Raw genomic sequence first — 21,833 nt, 5'->3', positions numbered from 1 at the left:
AAACTAACTTGATATATTTTTTGATGAGATTACAGGTTTGGTTGATAAAGGTAATATTGTTGACATAATCTATTTACCTTAGCCTTCTCTAAGGCGTTGCACTTGGTATCATATGGCATGCTGATTAAAAACTAGAATGATATAAAATTAATATGGCACACATTGAATGGATTAAAAACTGACTAACTCCTATATCTCAAAATGTAATTGTAAATGGGGAATCATCACAGAGCGGGTGTTTTTCTAGTGGTGTTCTGGAGGGATCAGTTCTTGGCCCTATGCTATTAACCATTTTTTTTATCAATGATGTGGAAGAAAACATAAAATCATAACTGAGACAATATGTCGATGAAACAAAAATTGGGGGAGTGGTACATAATGAAGAGGAGAGGTCACTGATTCAGAGTGATCTGGGTACCTTGATAAAAGGAGTGCAAGCAAACACTATACGTTTTAATATGGCTAAATGGAAATGTATATGTATCAGAACAAAGAATGGAAGCCATGCTTATAGGATGGAGGGGTCTATCCTAGGAAACAGTGATTCTGAAAAAGATTTGGGGGTCACGGTGGATAATCAGCTGAACATAAGCTTTCTGTGGCCAAAAGAACTAATGTAATCCTAGGATGCATAAACAGGGGGATCTCAAGTAATAGTAGAGAGGTTATTTTATCTTTGTATTTGGCACTGGTGTGACTGCTGCTGGAATACTGTGTCCAGTTGTGGTGCCCACAATTCAAGAAAGATGTTAATAAATTGGAGAGGTTTCAGGAACAGTCACAGAATAATCAGACGATTAGAAAACATGCCTTATAGCAAGACTCAAAAAGCTCAATCTATTGACCTCAAAAGAGAAGTTTAAGGGGTGACTTGCTTAGTCTATAAGTCATGGGGAACAAATATTTGATAATGGACTCATCAATCTAGCAGAGAAAGGTTTAACATGATCCAATGACTGGAAGTAGCAGCTAGACAAATTCAGATTGGAAATATGGTGTAATTTTTAACAGTGAGAGTAATTAACCATGGGAACAATTTACCAAGGGTCATGATGGATTTTCCATCACTGACAATTTTAAAATCAAGACAGAATATTCTTCTAAAAGATCTGCTCTAGGAATTCTTTTGGGGAAGTTCTGTGGCCTGTGTTATACAGGACATCATACTAGATCATAGAATCATAGAATATCAGGGTTGGAAGGGACCTCAGGAGGTCATCTAGTCCAACCCCCTGCTCAAAGCAGGGCCAATCCCCAAATTTTGCCCCAGATCCCTAAATGGCCCCCTCAAGGATTGAACTCACAACCCTGGGTTTAGCAGGCCAATGCTCAAACCACTGAGCTATCCCTCCCCCCCAAAGATCAAAATGATCCCTTCAGGCCTTGGAATCTATATGCAACTTTATGAACACTGAAGACAGCTGCACCACTTAAACCAGGTCTGTGTTTGACTCAAAAAAGAACATTTCGCCTGTTCTCCTGGTTAAGAAATTAGCATATATTCTGGAAAATTTATAACCTTTGATTCCAGATTCATTTAAAGAGGTATCTTAGCAAAGTTGAAGACCTATAAATTGCTAAAATTTAAATTATAGTTATAACAATTTCTAAACATGAAAATCACAGCAACTGACCTTCAAAACAGTTTGCAGAACAAAGAGGAAAATAAGACAACATACCTGGAAGCATATATTTACGTTATGTGTATGTGATGTATCTGTATGTGTATATATCATTTTGTGTGTGGGTAGGTGGGTGGTTGTACACACACACACAAAATTATATACACAATTATATATACACAGACACAATTATATACATCCACTGAACTGCTAAACCAATTGTGAATGTGTCCATTTCAATCTCAACTACTATAAAAAAATGATCAAGGGTATGGAACACATTCCATACAAGGAGAGACTAAAAAAATTAGGGCTATTCAGCTTAAAAAAAAGAGAGAGATGACTAAGGGGGATCTGATAGAGGTCTATAAAATCATGAATGGTGTGGAAAAAGTGAACAGAGAAGTGTTATTCACCCATTATCCAATATAAAAATGAGGAGTCACCAAATGAATTTAATAAACCTCAGGCTTAATACAAACAAGAGGAAGTATTTTTTTCACACAATGCACAACTAACCTGTGGAACTCATTTCCATGGGATGCTGTGATGGCCAAAAGTATACTATATTCAAAAAAGAACTGGATGAGTTCATGGAGGATAGGTCCATCAATGGCTATTAGTCAAGATGGTTAGGAATGCAACCCCATGCTTGGGGCAACTCTAAACCTCTGAAAGAAGACTGGGTGGATCACTCCATAATCACTCTATTCTGCCCGCTCCCAGTGAAGCTTTGACAACTACTAAGCAAATGGATCACAGTCTGTCTCGGTATGGCAGCTATTATATTCTTATGTTCTAATCTCATGCAGATGGTGAAAAGGGCATATCAGGGACATCTCTTGGTACAAGATATTTCTTCTCTTGTCAATATACAAAGTTGACAGCATCATTTGTATACATATTTCACCAACTGGCCCATATACTCAATAGATGACTATAGTATCAGATTTGAAAGGGCCTTCAGTTCAAGGAACTACATAATATGAATACTGTAGCCTTTTGTGGGTTCCTGATTAAGTAGAATGGCTTTAGCAGTGCTCTCCTCCAAAAGCGAAGTGTGGAGCTGTCTCCTCCCCTTGTCTCCAGACAGATGTGTAGATTTTAAGGATATTCTTCTATTGCCTTTAAATGGCAATTCTGATTTCATTAATCCTCTTTCTTTTTCTTCTTATCCCAGTTTGGCTCATGTTACTGAACCATCTCGGGAGGAACATGCATCAACACTTTAAGTATGACATCAACACAACTTGTGCTGAAGTTGCTGGAGTCAAGGATGCTGACTGTACTGAATATTATGAAATTGTGTGATGACAGGTTCAAAGGTTAGAGAACAGGGATGTTAAATACACACTTCATGATTTTAGCACCAAAACCATCTAAGGACTAACCCTGCAATTCTTGAAGTCAATGGAAATTTTGCCATTAAGTTTAATTGGAGGACACTGAATCAGTTTGGTAGGGCGAAGTACTGGGAAACTGTTTTCACCAGTTGATACATGTACACAGATTGACAGAGGTGAAGTCAAGTGATAACAAGTATTCACCAGGCTAGTCAACATGTCTGGCTGTAGCTTAGATACTGGAGTACTAAGAAAGACACTGAGGACTTGAAAGATCAGAGTTCTCAAGGAGTTTGAATCAGACATCAAAAGCACCCAAGGTATCTGTGGTAGCAAAAGATCACCACAGTGTAGCCTTAACTTGAGCTTTGTAGGACACTCATTTTCAGTTGAGTTCTCCTGGGAAAGGATTTTTTAACACCTACTCCTTTGAAGCCAAAGTGGGTCCTCCCATCTTGTATTTACAATAGATGAAGGAACAATTTATGGTGTGGTAGTGTTTCTGTAAAGTCTGTCTCAGCTGACCTATGCAAAAGCAGGTAGTAAAAGGAACACCATTACAGACTGCAATGAAAAAGGGACTGATAATGACTGCACTGCATCTTAAGATGGGGGGGCTGTTGTCTGGCTTGCTGGGGGAAGGAGTATACCTCTTTAAGAGGCAGAGAAGCACTAATGCTGGTGCAGCCGAAGAGCAGCTCAATGTGGGGACACTGAATCATCCCTCCAGGTGACCAGACCCAGAAGGAAGGGGAAAGTATATAGAGTAAGTCAGGTGAGGAAAACCCTCTCTCACCTGGACCAAGGCAAGGTGGGGGATTTTTTGTCTTCCTCGCAGCAGGGTCAGTGGGGCATAGGTAGGGCAAGCAGGAACAGGAGTTTGGCTATGATGTCACAACTCATGTAAGCATGGGGCAGATGTCCTGTGCAAGTACTCCACAGGAAAGGGATAGAGTGATCAGATAAATGGATTGGTAAAGGAAGCGTTTGTTAAACGAGTGGAAACGGGGGGGGGGGGTTGGGGCTGCCATAACTAGAACCTCAGGGAGCTATCCCCTCTCCTTTAGAGCCCATCTTAACCCTAATTCGAGGGTGGGGGGATGGTAAGGACCCAGCAGTGGACTGGCTGGGAACCAGGATGGAAAAGGGGTAGGGCTAATGGAAGCCCCCTGGGTAGATAGTGAAATGATCATGGATTTACCTGCACTGTACACTGTTATCTGCCAGGTACTCCCAGACAGTTGCAGTCTAATTAAACCATATCCAGTGTCTCCTGTCCTTCATCTGGTATAGCTGGACAATTAGAGGCAGTTGGTACCGCTGAACTGCATGACCAGGTAAATTCATGCTATCAACTGATGAGGTGATTTAAATGATTTATTCTAAACTAAAGGGATTATTGCCAATCACACATTGGGAGCACAGACCCACGAGTTTACTCAGCTTACCTTTGGTGAATTTCAGTTGGACAATGATCCAGATATAAACTATCTAAAACATGTTAAAAAGGGATTAAACTTTACAGAGTAAGCAAGTTTAAGCAGATATAAACTACACTGATGATTTGCCAAAGTTCAAAAAGTGCCAAGTTCACTCAATTTACTATGATCCAAATTTCTAACAAACGATTTATCACTACTAATATATTGCAGGTACATTATGACATATCTTACTGTAATAAGAGTTTTAATAATTAAAAGGTACTAGTTTTAATTACTTTTTTTCTTCCACTTACACAGAAGTCTTGACTTGTCTTTTCCTCTGAAGACTCAATCATACAGTTGTCCAAAACCAACTTTCAGGGTAGAAAGAAAAACAATTAATTTGTATAAATTAATTATGATGATTGCTGAAAATTAGGACTCTTCAGAAAAAAGGAAGACTTCCATACTTTAGAAAAAAAAGTTTCCATGGTCTTCAACAATACAGCAGCCCTTCTAACAAAAATAATGATTCAATCCACATTTACAGCATACACAGAGATGTGCACAACTTATACTTGTGCATATATGTTAACAAACGAGAAATTTTACCTTGTTTACATGGATGTATGACAATTTGCACTTGCATGTGCCAAGTCTTTATAAATACTCACACTTGCAGATTTACTTGAAAATTTCACAGAATTTTTAGAATGAAGTAAATTCTTAATGTGTAGTCTAAACAATCTTACCTTTAACGATTCAGGTACATATTCAACCATTTCCAACAAAGGACACTTATTGGCAGTAGAAGAGTGAGAAAATGTTGTCACAGCTTCTTCCCATCTGCAACAATAAGTTGAAATAGTGGAGAATGAATTCTATGCTTCTCAGCAAAGGATATGAAGTTAAACATCAACTTTATAATGAAAGAAAAAATGGATTATGTTATTTTGAAATCTAATCGTTTTTAGACCGGATGAGCTATTATTTCAGAAATTATTCTGCAAATTGCAATGTATAACAAATTTATATGCCATGAAGTGAAAATCAGCAGTTGAGGCCAATGTTTAATCTGGTTTTCAGATAAGCAGTGATGTTTTGCAAATCACAGGATATACTGAGCTCTTCTTAAAAGCTTGGACTCATTATGAGCCCTACACTGATACTGAAGTCTGTATCTTGGGCTCACAAAATTCTGAAGGTAATAAAAAAATACTGGGTGTCATCCTGCTCCTCTTAGCATGATTGGTGGTCACTCATGGTTACATTTCCATCGGTCCTGAAATGGGCCCATCAGGCTCAGCAAACTGATGGCATATAGAACACGTCCCATCTAAACTTCAACAAAACTCTCATAAGAGCATAAGAATGAACAGAAGAAGATAACAACAGACACACTGCGTGAGACCAAAGGTCCTTCTAGTCCAGGATTCTGTCTTCCGACAGTGGCCAATGCCAGGTGCCCCAGAGAGAATGAACAGAGCAGGTAATCATCGAGTGATCTATCCCCTGTTGCCCATTCCCAGCTTCTGGCAAACAGAGGCTAGGGACACCATCCCTGCCCATCCTGGCTAATAGCCACTGATGGACCTATCCTCCATGAACTTACCTAGTTGTCTTTTGAACCCTGTTATAATCTTGTCCTTCTCAACATTCTCTGACAAGGCGTTGCACAGGTTGACTGTGCATTGTCTGAAAAATACTTCCTTTTGTTTGTTTTAAACCTGCTGCCTATTAATTTTATTTGGTGCCCCCTAGTTATTGTGTTATGAGAAGGAGTAAATAACACTTCCTTATTTACTTTCTCCACACCAGTCATGATTTTATAGACCTCAATCAGATCCCCCCCCTTAGTCGTCTCTTTTCCAAGCTGAAAAGTCCCAGACTTATTAATCTCTCCTCATATGGAAGCCATTCCAAACCCCTAATCATTTTTGAACCTTTTCTGAACCTTTTCCAATTCCAATATATCTTTTTTGAGATGGGACAACCGCATCTGCACGCAGTATTGGAGCAAGTTAACAGGGGACTTTTGTGAGGGAGTTCTCTGGATAAAGGAGGAGCGTTTACATGACCCTTGGGGTAAGACTATTGTCTGTAGTGTGTGTGTTTGTGTTTGTGGTATGCTTGCTGCTTTACTGAAATATACTATGTGGTCTGTTTATTTTGGGGACCGTTTGCTGAGCCTAGCCCATCAACCCTTAACGAAGGGGCGGAGCTACTCAGGAAGACTAGGGCTTTAAAAAGCCTGCTCCTAAACAACCAGAGGAGCTAGTGGCTAATGGGAGTTTTGCAAGGGAGTTTAGAGAGGGAGTGGGAGGGGGGACTAGATACACTTAACATTCTTTAAACTTAAAGCCAAAACAACCGCCTGATAAAAACAAAACATCAACAAAGGAACGAGCTGCAGGAGTAAAAAAAAGAATGCAGGCACAAGTCCAGCAACAGAGTGGGGGCTATGCAGTGTATTGTACCCAGTGCAGCATGTATGATTACCTGCTCTATGGGCAGGTGGCATATGTGTGCATTCGGTGCAAGGAGCTCCTTGCCCTCAGAGACTGTGTAGACCAGAATGGCTAAACTGTAGGAGCTAAGGGAGACAAAGAGGTACACAGATGAAACTTTCCAGGACACAGCAGAACAGTCCCACCCCTGGTCTGACAGCCTCTGAGCTGTTGAGGAGAATGAAAGTCTCAGGGAAGGAGAACATCCAAATGGAGCAGAGGGAAATGATCCCATAGCTGGGACCCTCCTTCCAGATGATGTCGTGGTATCCTCTCATAATGACGATACCTCTCCAGGGGTAGGAACTCCAGTTATTAGGAAGAGACAGGTAATAGTTATGGGGCATTCGATCATTAGAAACATAGATAGCTAGGTTTGCAATGACTGGGAGAACCGCATGGTGATTTGCTTTCCTGGTGCAATCTATTAATGGAGATTCTCTATGTTCTAGTAAGGAGGAGAGGATGGAAGATGATAAAATACAGGTAGAATCTGATGAGAAACAGTCAAATGAAAAAGTGCTATTCAAGTTTCAGAGTAGCAGCCGTGTTAGTCTGTATTCGCAAAAAGAAAAGGAGCACTTGTGGCACCTTAGAGACTAACCAATTTATTTGAGCATAAGCTTTCGTGAGCTACAGCTCACTTCATCAGATGCAACCGATGAAGTGAGCTGTAGCTCACGAAAGCTTATGCTCAAATAAATTGGTTAGTCTCTAAGGTGCCACAAGTGCTATTCAACTATATCATGTAATGTCAGACAGCTAAAAAGTGAAAAGTGCTTATACACAAATGCTAGAAGTCTAAATAATAAGACGGGTGAACTAGAGTGCCTCGTATTAAATGATGACATTGATATAACAGGCATCACAGAGACTTGGTGGAATGAGGATAATCAATGGCACTCAGTAATACCAGGACACAAAATATATCAAGGACAGAACAGGTTGTGCTGGTGGAGGAGTGGCACTATATGTGAAAAAAGCATAGAATCAAATGAAGTAAAAATCTTAAAATGAACCAAACTGTACCATAGAATCTCTATAGATAGTAATTCCATGCTCTAATAATAAGACTATAGCAGTAGGCATATATTACAGACCATCTAACCAGGATGGTGATAGTGACTGTGAAAAGTTCAGGGAGGTTAGAGAGGCTATAAAAATAAAAAACTCAATAATAATGGGGGATTTCAACTATCCCCATATTGACTGGGTACCTGTCACCTCAGGACGGGATGCAGAAATAAAGTTTTCTGACACCTTAAATGACTGCTTCTTGGAGCAGCTAGTCCTGGAACCCACATGAGGCAATTCTTGACTGGCCATACTGGGTCAAACCAATAGTCCATCTAGCCCAGTATCCTGTTGTCTGACAGTGGCCAATGCCAAATATGGACGGAATGAAAAGAACAAGGAACTTATCTATTGATCCATCCCTTGTCGTCCAGTCCCAGCTTCTGGCAGTCAGAGGTTTAGGGATACCCAGAGCATGGGGTTGTGTCCCTGCCCACCTTGGACAATAGCCACTGATGGATCTGTCCTCCATGAACTTATCTAATTCTGTTTTGAACCCAGTTATACCTTTGGCCTTCACAACATCCCCTGGCAAATTGTTCCACAGGTTGACTGTGCATTTTGTGAAGAAGTACGTCCTTATGTTTGTTTTAAACCTATTGCCTATTAATTTCATTGGGTGACCAATAGTTTGCATGTTATGTGAAGGGGGAAAATTACACTTCCTTATTCTCTTTCTCTACACCATTCATGATTTTCTAGACATCTATCGTATCCCCCCTTAGTTGTCTTTTTTGTATAAGAGCCTTTGGTGAGGGACCTTGCCAAAGGCTTTCTGAAAGTCCAAGTACACTATATCCACCGAATCACCCTTGTCCACGTTTGTTGACTCTCTCAAAGAATTCTAATAGATTGGTGAGAGATGATTTCCCTTTAGAAAAGCCATGTTGACTCTTTCCCAACAAACCTTTTTCATCTATGAGTCTGATAATTCTGTTCTTCACTATAATTTCAACCAATTTGCCTGGTACTGAGATTAGGTTTATTGGCCTGTAATTGCCAGGCTTGTCTCTGGAGTATTTTTCCTAAAAATCAACATTACATTAGCTATCCACCAGTGTCATAAATATAAAGGGAAGGGTAAACCCCTTTGAAATCCCTCCTGGCCAGGGGAAAGCTCCTCTCACCTGTAAAGGGTTAAGAAGCTAAAGGTAACCTCGCTGGCACCTGACCAAAATGACCAATGAGGAGACAAGATACTTTCAAAAGCTGGGAGGAGGGAGAGAAACAAAGGGTCTGTGTCTGTCTTATGCTGGGTCTTGGCCGGGGATAGACCAGGAATGGAGTCTTAGAACTTTTAGTAAGTAATCTAGCTAGGTATGTGTTAGATTATGATTTCTTTAAATTGTGCTGAATAGAATAACTATTTCTGTCTGTGTATCTTTTTTGTAACTTAAGGTTTTGCCTAGAGGGGTTCTCTATGTTTTTGAATCTAATTACCCTGTAAGATATCTACCATCCTGATTTTACAGGGGGGATTTCTTTATTTCTATTTACTTCTATTTTCTATTAAAAGTCTTCTTGTAAAAAACTGAATGCTTTTTCATTGTTCTCAGATCCAAGGGTTTGGGTCTGTGGTCACCTATGCAAATTGGTGAGGCTTTTTATCCAACATTTCCCAGGAAAGGGGGGGGTGCAAGTGTTGGGAGGATTGTTCATTGTTCTTAAGATCCAAGGGTCTGGGTCTGTAGTCACCTAGGCAAATTGGTGAGGCTTTTTACCAAACCTTGTCCAGGAAGTGGGGTGCAGGGTTTTGGGAAGTATTTTGGGGGGAAAGACGCGTCCAAACAGCTCTTCCCCAGTAACCAGTATTAGTTTGGTGGTGGTAGCGGCCAGTCCAAGGACAACGGGGGAAATATTTTGTACCTTGGGGAAGTTTTTGACCTAAGCTGGTAAAGATAAGCTTAAGAGGTTTTTCATGCAGGTCCCCACATCTGTACCCTAGAGTTCAGAGTGGGGGAGGAACCTTGACAACCAGTCATCTGATACAGAGGCTGATTTAAGTGATAAATTACATACCACAATTAGTAGTTCTGCAAGTTCATTTCTGAGTTCCTTCAGAACTCTTGGGTGCTGGTGACTCGTCACTGTTTAATTTATCAATTTGTTCCAAATCCTTTTCTAATGACACCTCAATCTGGGATAGTTCCTCAGATTTGTCACCAAAAAAGAATGGCTTAGGTGTGGGATTCTCCCTCACATCCTCTGCAGTGAAGATCAATGCAAAGAATTCATTTAGCTTCTCTGCAACAGCCTTTTCTTCCTTGAGTCTTCCTCATGTACTTAAACATTTGCAACAGTTTTACACAGCAATTTTAAATTAAATCCCTGGAATTATGTGACTTGTGCTCAGGCTTTGATAAAAAACCTGCATCCTTGTACCATTACAGTATCATATTGTAGGGCAAGAACTACTCATTCTCTTGGTTTCTTGCCATGTTTCTTGTGGTTCTTGAAGAATTGCCCTGACATGGAGAGGATTTCCTTCCTATAGCTGGTTATTATTTATTTACCATTTCTTCCCGATTCTCATTATACATATTATATCAATATTAATCTTTTGAATATGGAAAATACATATCTGATCAACCATAGTATATTACATGCTCAGTACTTTAACTGCCAGCGAAGAAGGAGAAGACAATGGACACTAAACACCTGAAACTATTAAAAAGTGTTGTATAGGCAGCTCACCTTTTATTCAGAATGACAGCAGACACTACATCTTTATGCCTCTTGTGTATCGCTTCATGGAAAAAAGAGGCTGATGCTTTGTTCAAGATTATTTTGGCACCATCATCAAGAAGCAGTCTCACTGCTTTCGCGTGTCCTTCTTTTGCAGCAAGATGAAGAGCTGTGTTCTTTTCAGAAAGACAACATACCAAAACATTATTAGGAATCACTATGCTTAAAAGAAATGTACAACCCTTTCCCCCTCCCCTTCCACTCCTCAAGGGCAAGATTCTGCTCTCAATTCATAGAGCCACAAGACTGGAAGAGACCTTGAGAGGTCATCTAGTCCAGTCCCTTGCACTAATGGCAGGACTAAGTACTGACCATCCAAATCACTTCAGTGGTGGTATAAAAAAAAAAAGAGACTTTTGTTCCAAGTGCTTACTTGTATATGCCTGAACCATTACAGAGAAAACAAACTGCACATAGGAAAGGGCAAAGCGTATACAAGGGATACTAATTATTAATATCTCATAGTTTTGCAATTAATAAAAGCAAGATGTTAAAAATAAAACTGTCCTGTGTCAACAGATCCACAGAATCTATATTTAGGGTCAGAAAGAGAAGAATCCGAAATTAGTTTCCACCAGTATGGTACCACACATATGTCTGCAGGGAATTATTTGCAAACAGCTCTCTGGAAGGAGGATTTTGCCCTCAGTGACTTGCACAAAACCAAGGTAAACAGTTGTGACTTTCAAAGCACTAAAAGGCCTTAGAAGCACAAGTCCCATTGCCAGTTAGTGGGCAGGAAGAGACGTGCTTCTAGATATCTTTGGCACTTTTGTGAATCTCCCCAAATATCAAACCATCCAGTCTTCTCTGAGCAATGTACAAATAAGGGACTACACAATGGCTTCTGATTAGCTTCTAGTGGAATCTGAAGTGCTGTTTTTAATCTAGCAGGTCCTAAATGCTTTGAGCCCTGACTACCTAAAAGATTGTGTCTCTCCCATTTTGGTAAAACAACAGTTGCTTGAGCTGAACATCCCCTGGTTTCTGAAAAGGGGCTGTTAATGCATCATTTTCTACAAGAGGTCTTCAGCTCTGGAACTAGATTCCTCTCCTGGCCAAAAGATCTTGGTTTTGACAAACTTCAGAGCAAGCTGTAAGCATAGCTACTAGGCTTTGCTAGGGGGAGTAGACTGAGAGGTTTGAAGAGGTTTGTTGGTGAGTCATTATTTATGGTGGGTTTCCTTTCATTGTTATGAGCTGTTCATATTGTGAGCTTATTATGTTATTATATTCTGCTATATTGTTATGTGGGTCATGTGGCATAGTTAGTAGAGTCTAAAGTGCTTTGTACTTTATGTTTTGTGTTAATGATGTTGGTTTTCTGTTATGTACAGCTCCTAGAACTTGGATGGGCATTTCACTAATTATAAATAAACCTAAACAGTATATGTTAACAAGAACAAAACAGTTAGGGTTTTATAACTGCCAAAAGAAATATATTATCATAAACACAGTCTCTCATAACCTTCAACAGTGAAACAAGTTTGCTAACAGGGATTACCTGTTTGATTGCAATGAGACAATAGAGTGGAAACAAACAAAAATTATACATATACATACCCCTTCTTCATCCACTCTGTCTGTAGATTTTACATTAGTATCCAAAATTATCTGCATTGTGCGAGTGTATCCTCCGAAGGCAGCATGGTGCAGGGCTGTCCAGCCTTTATAATCACTTTTGAAACAGCAGATATGATGTTATTCACATATTTTTACAAGTATAACCTACAACCTTGAGCTCATGGGCCTGATTCTCCCCTCCCTCACAATAGTTTCCCCACTGTTGTTCTCCATCAATGTCAATGTCTTTTTGCTGAGTAAAGTACAATAGTCTCCTACTAGCACTACACTCAGCCATGTAAGGGTAATCTCAACTGTGTAGAAGTAATTGGGTCTCAAAGGCAGATATGTGATCTTGTGGGATCTTGCCTGTTTCACGGGATTCGCCTCTGAAATGAGTGAAAAACTTACAAGACCCTGGTATAGAATCATAGAATCATAGAATATCAGGGTTGGAAGGGACCTCAGGAGGTCATCTAGTCCAACCCCCTGCTCAAAAGCAGGACCAATCCCCATTTAAATCATCCCAGCCAGGGCTTTGTCAAGCCTGACCTTAAAAACTTCTAAGGAAGGAGATTCTACCACCTCCCTAGGCAATGCATTCCAATGTTTCACCACCCTCCTAGTGAAAAAGTTTTTCCTAATATCCAACCTAAACCTCCCCCACTGCAACTTGAGACCATTACTCCTTGTCCTGTCCTCTTCTACCACTGAGAATAGTCTAGAACCATCCTCTCTGGAACCACCTCTCAGGTAGTTGAAAGCAACTATCAAATCCCCCCTCATTCTTCTCTTCTGCAGACTAAACAATCCCAGTTCCCTCAGCCTCTCCTCATAAGTCATGTGTTCCAGACCCCTAATCATTTTTGATGCCCTTCGCTGGACTCTTTCCAATTTATCCACATCCTTCTTGTAGTGTGGGGCCCAAAACTGGACACAGTACTCCAGATGAGGCCTCACCAATGTCGAATAGAGGGGGACAATCACGTCCCTCGATCTGCTCGCTATGCCCCTACTTATACATCCCAAAATGCCATTGGCAACAAGGGTACACTGCTGACTCATATCCAGCTTCTCATCCACTGTCACCCCTAGGTCCTTTTCCACAGAACTGCTGCCTAGCCTTTCGGTCCCTAGTCTGTAGCGGTGCATTGGGTTCTTCCATCCTAAGTGCAGGACCCTGCACTTATCCTTATTGAACCTCATCAGATTTCTTTTGGCCCAATCCTCTAATTTGTCTAGGTCCCTCTGTATCCTATCTCTGCCCTCCAGCGTATCTACCACTCCTCCCAGTTTAGTATCATCCGCAAATTTGCTGAGAGTGCAATCCACACCATCCTCCAGATCATTTATGAAGATATTGAACAAAACCGGCCCCAGGACCGACCCCTGGGGCACTCCACTTGACACCGGCTGCCAGTTAGACATGGAGCCATTCATCACTACCCGTTGAGCCCGACAATCTAGCCAACTTTCTACCCACCTTATAGTGCATTCATCCAGCCCGTACTTCCTTAACTTGCTGACAAGAATACTGTGGGAGACCGTGTCAAAAGCTTTGCTAAAGTCAAGAAACAATACATCCACTGCTTTCCCTTCATCCACAGAACCAGTAGACTCATCATAGAAGGCGATTAGATTAGTCAGGCATGACCTTCCCTTGGTGAATCCATGCTGACTGTTCCTGATCACTTTCCTCTCCTCTAAGTGCTTCAGGATTGATTCTTTGAGGACCTGCTCCATGATTTTTCCGGGGACTGAAGTGAGACTGACTGGCCTGTAGTTCCCAGGATTCTCCTTCTTCTCTTTTTTAAAGATTGGCACTACATTAGCCTTTTTCCAGTCATCCGGGACTTCCCCCATTCGCCACGAGTTTTCAAAGAGAATGGCCAATGGCTCTGCAATCACAGCTGCCAGTTCCTTTAGCACTCTCGGATGCAACTCGTCCGGCCCCATGGACTTGTGCATGTCCAGCTTTTCTAAATAGTCCCTAACCACCTCTTTCTCCACAGAGGGCTGGCCATCTATTCCCCATGTTGTGATGCCCAGCGCAGCAGTCTGGGAGCTGACCTTGTTAGTGAAGACAGAGGCAAAAAAACCATTGAGTACATTAGCTTTTCCCACATCCTCTGTCACTAGGTTGCCTCTCTCATTCATTAAGGGGCCCACACTTTCCTTGCCTTTCTTCTTGTTGCCAACATACCTGAAGAAACCTTTCTTGTTACTCTTAACATCTCTCGCTAGCTGCAGCTCCAGGTGCGATTTGGCCCTCCTGATTTCATTCCTACATGCCCGAGCAATATTTTTATACTCTTCCCTGGTCATATGTCCAACCTTCCACTTCTTGTAAGCTTCTTTTTTATGTTTAAGATCCGCTAGGATTTCACCATTAAGCCAAGCTGGTCGCCTGCCATATTTACTATTCTTTCGACACATCGGGATGGTTTGTCCCTGTAACCTCAACAGGGATTCCTTGAAATACAGCCAGCTCTCCTGCACTCCTTTCCCCTTCATGTTAGCCCCCCAGGGGATCCTACCCATCCGTTCCCTGAGGGAGTCGAAGTCTGCTTTCCTGAAGTCCAGGGTCCGTATCCTGCTGCTTACCTTTCTTCCCTGTGTCAGGATCCTGAATTCAACCAACTCATGGTCACTGCCTCCCAGATTCCCATCCACCTTTGCTTCCCCTACTAATTCTTCCCGGTTTGTGAACAGCAGGTCAAGAAAAGCTCCCCCGCAGTTGGCTCCTCTAGCACTTGCACCAGGAAATTGTCCCCTACGCTTTCCAAAAACTTCCTGGATTGTCTATACACCCCTGTATTGCTCTCCCAGCAGATATCAGGAAAATTAAAGTCACCCATGAGAACCAGGGCGTGTGATCTAGTAGCTTCCGCAAGCTGCTGGAAGAAAGCCTCATCCACCTCATTCCCCTGGTCCGGTGGTCTATAGCAGACTCCCACCACTACATCACTCTTGTTACTCACACTTCTAAACTTAATCCAGAGACACTCAGGTTTTTCTGCAGTTTCGTACCGGAGCTCTGAGCAGTCATACTGCTCCCTTGCATACAGTGCTACTCCCCCACCTTTTCTGCCCTGCCTGTCCTTCCTGAACAGTTTATAACCATCCATGACAGTAGTCCAGTCATGTGAGTTATCCCACCAAGTCTCTGTTATTCCAATCATGTCATAATTCCTTGACATCACCAGGACCTCCAGTTCTCCCTGCTTGTTTCCAAGGCTTTGTGCATTCGTATATAAGCACTTGAGATAACCTGCTGATCGCCCCTCATTCTCAGTATGAGGCAGGAGCCCTCCCCTCACAGACATTCCTGCCTGTGCTTCCTTCCGGTATCCCGCTTTCCCACTTACCTCAGGGCTTTGGTCTCCTTCCCCCGGTGAACCTAGTTTAAAGCCCTCCTCACTAGGTTAGCCAGCCTGCTCGCAAAGATGCTCTTCCCTCTCTTCGTAAGGTGGAGCCCGTCTCTGCCTAGCACTCCTCCTTCATGGAACACCATCCCATGGTCAAAGAATCCAAAGCCTTCTCTCCGACACCACCTGCGTAGCCATTCATTGACTTCCACGATTCGACGGTCCCTACCCAGGCCTTTTCCTTCCACGGGGAGGATGGACGAGAACACCACTTGTGCCTCAAACTCCTTTATCCTTCTTCCCAGAGCCACGTAGTCCGCAGTGATCCGCTCAAGGTCATGTGGTACTAACACTTAACAGCTGATGCTGCATACAACACTGTAGTACTGTTGAATTGTACATTTAAGGCAACTGACAAACATTAAATGCACACAATTTTATTTCTATAAAATTATTTCATGTTAATATTGTGACATCCTATGTGTTAGTGAATTGTCCCGGACTAATAACGCATTATATGAAAAGCCCCCTGAATCAGGTTCATTGTAGAATATTCTTAATGACTTAAACAAAAGTGTAATATACATGTTAGTGTACATGTGATAATTCATACCTTAGCTTTAATGCAAACTTGTGTGGACAATCCAGCACAACTTTAGAGATGAATACAAAATGTAAGTAATAAAGTAGCTCAGTAACTCTAATTATTTTAAAGAAAGAAAACCCATACACTTACCACAGGAAGAGGGCACCCTTCTTCAGTAGAAATTGGACAACCTTTTCATGACCATTTTGGGCTGCCAAGTGAAGGGGAGTCATTCCCTTCTTATCACCTTCATTCAAAAGCCTAGTGTCATTCATGTCTCTGAGAAGTCGCTGACAGGTGTTGATGCGCCCATAGCTTTAAAAGATTAACGTACAAGTTAATACTGAGAAAATCTGGATGGATAAAATGGCATTGATACATTGTGTAGACTGCATCACTTACCTGGCTGCAAAATGCAATGGAGACTTCTTGTCTCTACTTTTAGAATAGACAGAAACATTCAAGTCGAGCAAGCTATTTACAGAGAAGGGCACTCCTTGTCTGCATGCATAATGTAGTGGAGTGCACCCCTCGTCATCTTCTTCCACTACAAAATCTTTAATATGTTTCATCTGTTGGCAAATGGAAATGGTTGTATACATATTACCAATGTTACTGTGGGTCCGAGTTAGTTAGCAGTAATTTTCTGAAGCTACATTTAAAAAAAAATCTTTATGGAACTTTAAGAAAGGTAAAATTAAAACAACAAAAACAAGAGAGCATTTTAAAAATATGTATGCTGATTGATGGTTTTCAGTGAATTCACACTTCACAAGAAGAGCTCAGCAACTTGCAGTATTGGGCCCTCAAGCTCTGTATTTATCCACAGAACAGGTACATACAGGAAGTACAAGATTCTCTTACACTGCCACACCATGCACCTCAACCACATTAGGGAGGAAAATGAAGGCATGTCAGCCTACATGCCTCCTGAATATTTGGTCTCTCTGTGGGGCCATTAAGAAGGAGGCCAGTGAGGATGTTGGTAATTTTGCAGTGTGGACACCTGCAAAGCCATCAGCAGGTGAAAAAATTTGGTCATAAATTACCTGAGGCTAAATTTGCCCACAGTAATACAGAGAGGCAGAAACAGAACTCCTGTGCAAGTGGGAGCAGCTGCACTACAGCGGAGATTCAATCTCAGGAGGTGGGAGACAGCATTTGCCAACACCGTCCTCCGGGGAATTCAAATGGAAGTGAAGACCTTTACAGAAGATGTGTCAAACTTATTCAGAGGAATAAATTCTGTTTAATTGTGTTCCATGGGCTGGGGTGTAAATTTAGGAGTATGTATTCCCCACAGTATACAGTGGAATGCCCACTGATGTCAGTAGGTTTGCACAGAGAGCAATAGGAGAATAGAGCCTTTAGGTAGTAATGAAACATTTAGTTATTTATTCAATGCCTCATTGTCACATTCACTACTCAGTGAGGGAATATGCTTCCCTTGAGGCATCACTATTTCTGCTTTGTTTCAGAGTAACAGCCATGTTAGTCTGTATTCGCAAAAAGAAAAGGAGTACTTGTGGCACCTTAGAGACTAACCAATTTATTTGAGCATGAGCTTTCGTGAGCTACAGCTCACTTCATCAGAGCTGTAGCTCACGAAAGCTCATGCTCAAATAAATTGGTTAGTCTCTAAGGTGCCACAAGTACTCCTTTGATTTCTGCTTTGTGTTTCTCTTCCTTCCCCTCCTTTCTGTTTCCCTCCTCTAATTTTGTGAGTTTCCTCTTTTCTCTGCATTTCCCTTCCTGCGGCAACTTCCAATTCCCAGTCCAGTGTACTTCACTCCCAGCTCCTAACCCCATTCCATCCACTGAAATAATCAGTGATTAAATAATTTTAAAAGTTGACAATGTGACATGCAAGTATCATCATTGTTCTTTAAAGTTGATTCTCCAATCAGATTAATATGGGGAGTTCACACCTCTGACTCATGGTTTCAAGCTGTCTGCACATTCAGGCAGATATAACTGCAGCAGTTATACTCGGCTCACATCTGAAAAGTTATCTCTGCAGCTATGAGGGCTAGAAACTTACTATATTTTCTTTAAATGAAAGCTTAGATTCCAGAGAATCTGAATATTTCATGTGGCCCATATAAATACATCAAACAGGCCAAATGCAGAATTATGTTTGATACTCCTGTTTTAAAATATGGCTGGGGATTTACTGAAATCCAGGCAATGGAGACTTCCTTAAGAATTTGCTGCAGCATATCCCAAGGTTTGAGTGCCTCTTAATGGGCAAAGTAGGAGAAAAGGTTCTATAATATATTGCTAATCTCCTGAGCCATTCAATCCCCTGGCAGCAAATAACTTTATTCCTTTGCCTGCCAGAGAGATCCGTATTATTGGCTTGGTCATGTTTATTTTTATATTTGTATCTATTTAAATTAACCTGTGGGGACAGTGAGGTGAGTTTACAAATAAAATGAATTTCCATAAATGTTCTGGAAGAAAAGAGAATCCTTAAACTGTTGGACAAAGATATTGAATTCACCAGAGAAAGATACAAATAGATCCTCACTGTACCTGCAGAAATTTCTCATCCAGATGTTGTAATCCTCCAGGCTGCAGTACTGTCAAGTGCAAGAAATTCCGACCAAGCTGATCTTTTAGAGAGATATTTGCTCCTAAATAAATATGGAGATAAATACTAGCAATTCAAAACTACTGGCCTCTGATAACTAGCCATGTTTGATTAAAATACACACGCTAAAATGAAATTAAAAATACAATTATTTCAGCCAATACAACAACAAATATCACACCAAGACTTCTACTGACTCTAAGCTTTCAATTTCCAGTAACGTATGAATTTCATTTGTTCCACTGCAGCACTCAGATTTATAGGAGTCTAATATTTGGAAACGTTGAGCCTCCACAACTGCTGGTGTGAATGGAGGCTGCATGATCAACACCTCTAAATATATCAGGTTCATAGTGTACTGCTGCCATAGTCATATTGTTTCAACTGGAAATCTATGTTTTAATATCAGTTTACTTCCGTGCTGTTATATGAATAATCTATTATAACATAATAATAGCTGGGCAACACGGAAATGGAGTGTCTTGCTTATTGGAAGCAAGAGAGTGTCTTTCTAAAGTCCATAATAGTTTTACTATAAGCTTTCTATTTAAAAAAAAAGAATTGTTGTTAATAAAAATTAATGTTATAAATACTAATGAGAGAAACACTCATAAGAATATTTACAGTAGCTTACTCTTAAAAATGTGACAACTGACAATTAAAGATGAACCTTCATTAACGGTGCAGTAGTTAGTAAAGTTTCAGGTGACACTACACTGTGACCACTTACTGCAGTTTAGGTTTAATACTTAAAATCCATTAATGGTCAGAAACTTGACCATGTCAAAGTGGTATCTTCATGTTCAATAATTCTGTTCCCTCTCTGTGTACTCAGTAGTGCAGAGCTGCCTTGAGCTTGTGGAGAGTGCAGGGGGAGTGCACACCAACCCTTAGGAGGGTGCAGCATGTGCTTTCCTTCCACAGCCCACACACTCTGTAGGTTGATGTGGAGGGGCAGGGACATGGCCCTGCCTCCTCCTTTCCCTTTCTGAGGATTTAGCACTGTAGAGGGTGCTAGCATGGAGCAGTTCATGTGTTCACTTGTGCCTGCTGTCTAGGTAGGGGGCTTGAAGAGGAGTCCCTTGGGAAAGAATCTTAACTTGTATGGACCCTTCTCAGAACCCGCCCCCCATCCCCCATGTAATACTTGTTTGTTCCTTTGTACCTTTTGAGAGTAGTAAATTCACAATTTTCCATGATGCACAGGAAGTAGCCAGCAGAAGCGGTGACCGACCCTCAATGTCAACACTATCAATATTTGCTCCCTGCAATGAAAAAACCCAGGTTTATCATGGATTCATGAACAAATTCTGTTTAGCAATAAATTGTAAACTGAGCAGAATTACAGGCATGGTTAGACACTTTCACATGCTTTAAATTACGTAAGTTCAATAAACAAATTCCTTCTCAATTTAAATGAATTTAGGTCAAAGTTTTCAAACTCGAGTGGCTAAGGTTAGGTATCTAAATCCATATTTAGTCATCTAAATAACAGCATCTTGATTTTAAGAGGTGCTGAGCTGGGGAATATCAGGTCCTTTGTGTGGAGTTAGGCAAGGCAGGATTTAGGGGCAGGTGACCAGCTAGGTTGCTGGGCTTGGGGGGTGCCAAGCTTGGAGTGCTGTTTTTGTTGTTAGTGACAAAAGGGAAAATAGAATGTTTGAAGTAAAATGTTTCAGGTATTCTGTATCTGGATTCATTTTTCATTAACATCCTAGAAAGTTCTGGACCGTTGTAGAATCTTGTGGAACCTTCCAGACTTTCTGAGAACTATATTTTCCTTGAACCTCCTAGAATGTTGTCAGCCATGCCCTCGTGGTACATAAGGGGCAGGGCGTCGCCAATCAGTCAGTTAGTGAGATATAAGCGTGAAGTGAAGTGAATGTCCAGCCGCAATAATGTGAACCTTGCTTTATTGTGTAACTGTGAAAGTGTACTTGTGTTTTAAGATTCGAAGAGTGTAAGTAGCAATTAATAAAGGACATATTTAATGATGATAGATATCTACCAAACCCCTATGCAATAATATAAAAGAAATACTGTTACCTCTTCTGACATGCTTAACACGTAATGTTTGATGACTTTCTAAGACTGTGGAACATAGACTTTTGCTCTCCCTAATACTGTCTCTTTTCCCCCCATAGAAAATAAAAGATGCCCCTGAAGAAGGCTTCAGGAGCTCAGTATAGGAAGCAAAAAGCTCAATTGCAATCTAGTTTGCAGCAAGGGGCAAATTTGATGGGAAAATATCTGAAACAGAACAATATAGACTGGGCTTTAGGTAGAAGCAATCGTCCCAGTGCAGAAGAAATTGAAGAGTGAAGTATAAATGATGGAAGTCATATTACTAAGGAATTAGCAGATTTACATTAAGATAAGTAATGGAAATGTGAGGAAAGTTATGGAGAATCGTCCAGTTTTCCTGACAAGCTAAAAGAGAGTGATGATAAAGAAGAATGTGGCTCACATGAAAAGGAGAGTAATAACAAAGAAAAATCTGGTTTACATGAAAAGAAGAGAAAATATTAAGAAGAATCAACCTCACATGACTACAGAAACAGTAGTGAGAAAAATTGCACACCACAAATCGATACATCAGATCCTGCTTTATGGCCGGCGATCCTAAACTCTGCTGATATTGATCGTAAAATTTTGAACGGGCCAGGCAAAACTGAGGATATGACGCTTCTAGTAAATGAGCGGAAGTGACATTTCTCAAAGTCAACCTGCGAAAGAGTGCTCGAGAATGGTGAGAAACTGAATTGACAATGGCTAGCTTATTCAAAATCAACTGAGAAAGTGCTCCAGTTTTGTTGCAAAATATTTGACAAGAATGTCAAATCATTGCTTGCACTTTCCAGCTAAAATTACTGACATAACTTAGCTGATGCTCTGAAGTAACATGAAAAGTCACCCAGCCATTTTACAGCCTACTCCAAATGGATGGAGGTTGAGTCCAGGCTCAAGCTGAATAAATGAGTAGATGCAGAAAACCAGTACGTTAATAATGT

At 41.0% G+C, this 21,833-nt stretch overlaps 1 protein-coding gene across 1 annotated transcript in view; it reads right to left on the bottom strand.

The window, feature by feature from the left end:
* Positions 1–21,833, bottom strand: part of TRPA1 (transient receptor potential cation channel subfamily A member 1) — a 64,144-nt gene that overhangs the window by 18,506 nt on the left and 23,805 nt on the right. The window contains exons 9-16 of the mRNA XM_077808678.1: positions 19,988–20,087; positions 18,765–18,865; positions 16,632–16,801; positions 16,380–16,544; positions 12,276–12,390; positions 10,662–10,828; positions 5,139–5,232; positions 4,701–4,760 (exon numbers count right to left, since the gene is read on the bottom strand). Coding sequence (XP_077664804.1) covers positions 4,701–4,760; positions 5,139–5,232; positions 10,662–10,828; positions 12,276–12,390; positions 16,380–16,544; positions 16,632–16,801; positions 18,765–18,865; positions 19,988–20,087 — 972 coding nt within the window. The remainder of the gene's footprint in view (positions 1–4,700; positions 4,761–5,138; positions 5,233–10,661; positions 10,829–12,275; positions 12,391–16,379; positions 16,545–16,631; positions 16,802–18,764; positions 18,866–19,987; positions 20,088–21,833) is intronic.

The sequence above is a fragment of the Eretmochelys imbricata genome, chromosome 2 (genome assembly GCF_965152235.1).
Source record: "Eretmochelys imbricata isolate rEreImb1 chromosome 2, rEreImb1.hap1, whole genome shotgun sequence".
Taxonomy (NCBI): domain Eukaryota; kingdom Metazoa; phylum Chordata; order Testudines; family Cheloniidae; genus Eretmochelys; species Eretmochelys imbricata.
Note: the sequence above shows the minus strand (reverse complement) of the source record. Positions and strands in the feature narration are given on the sequence as shown.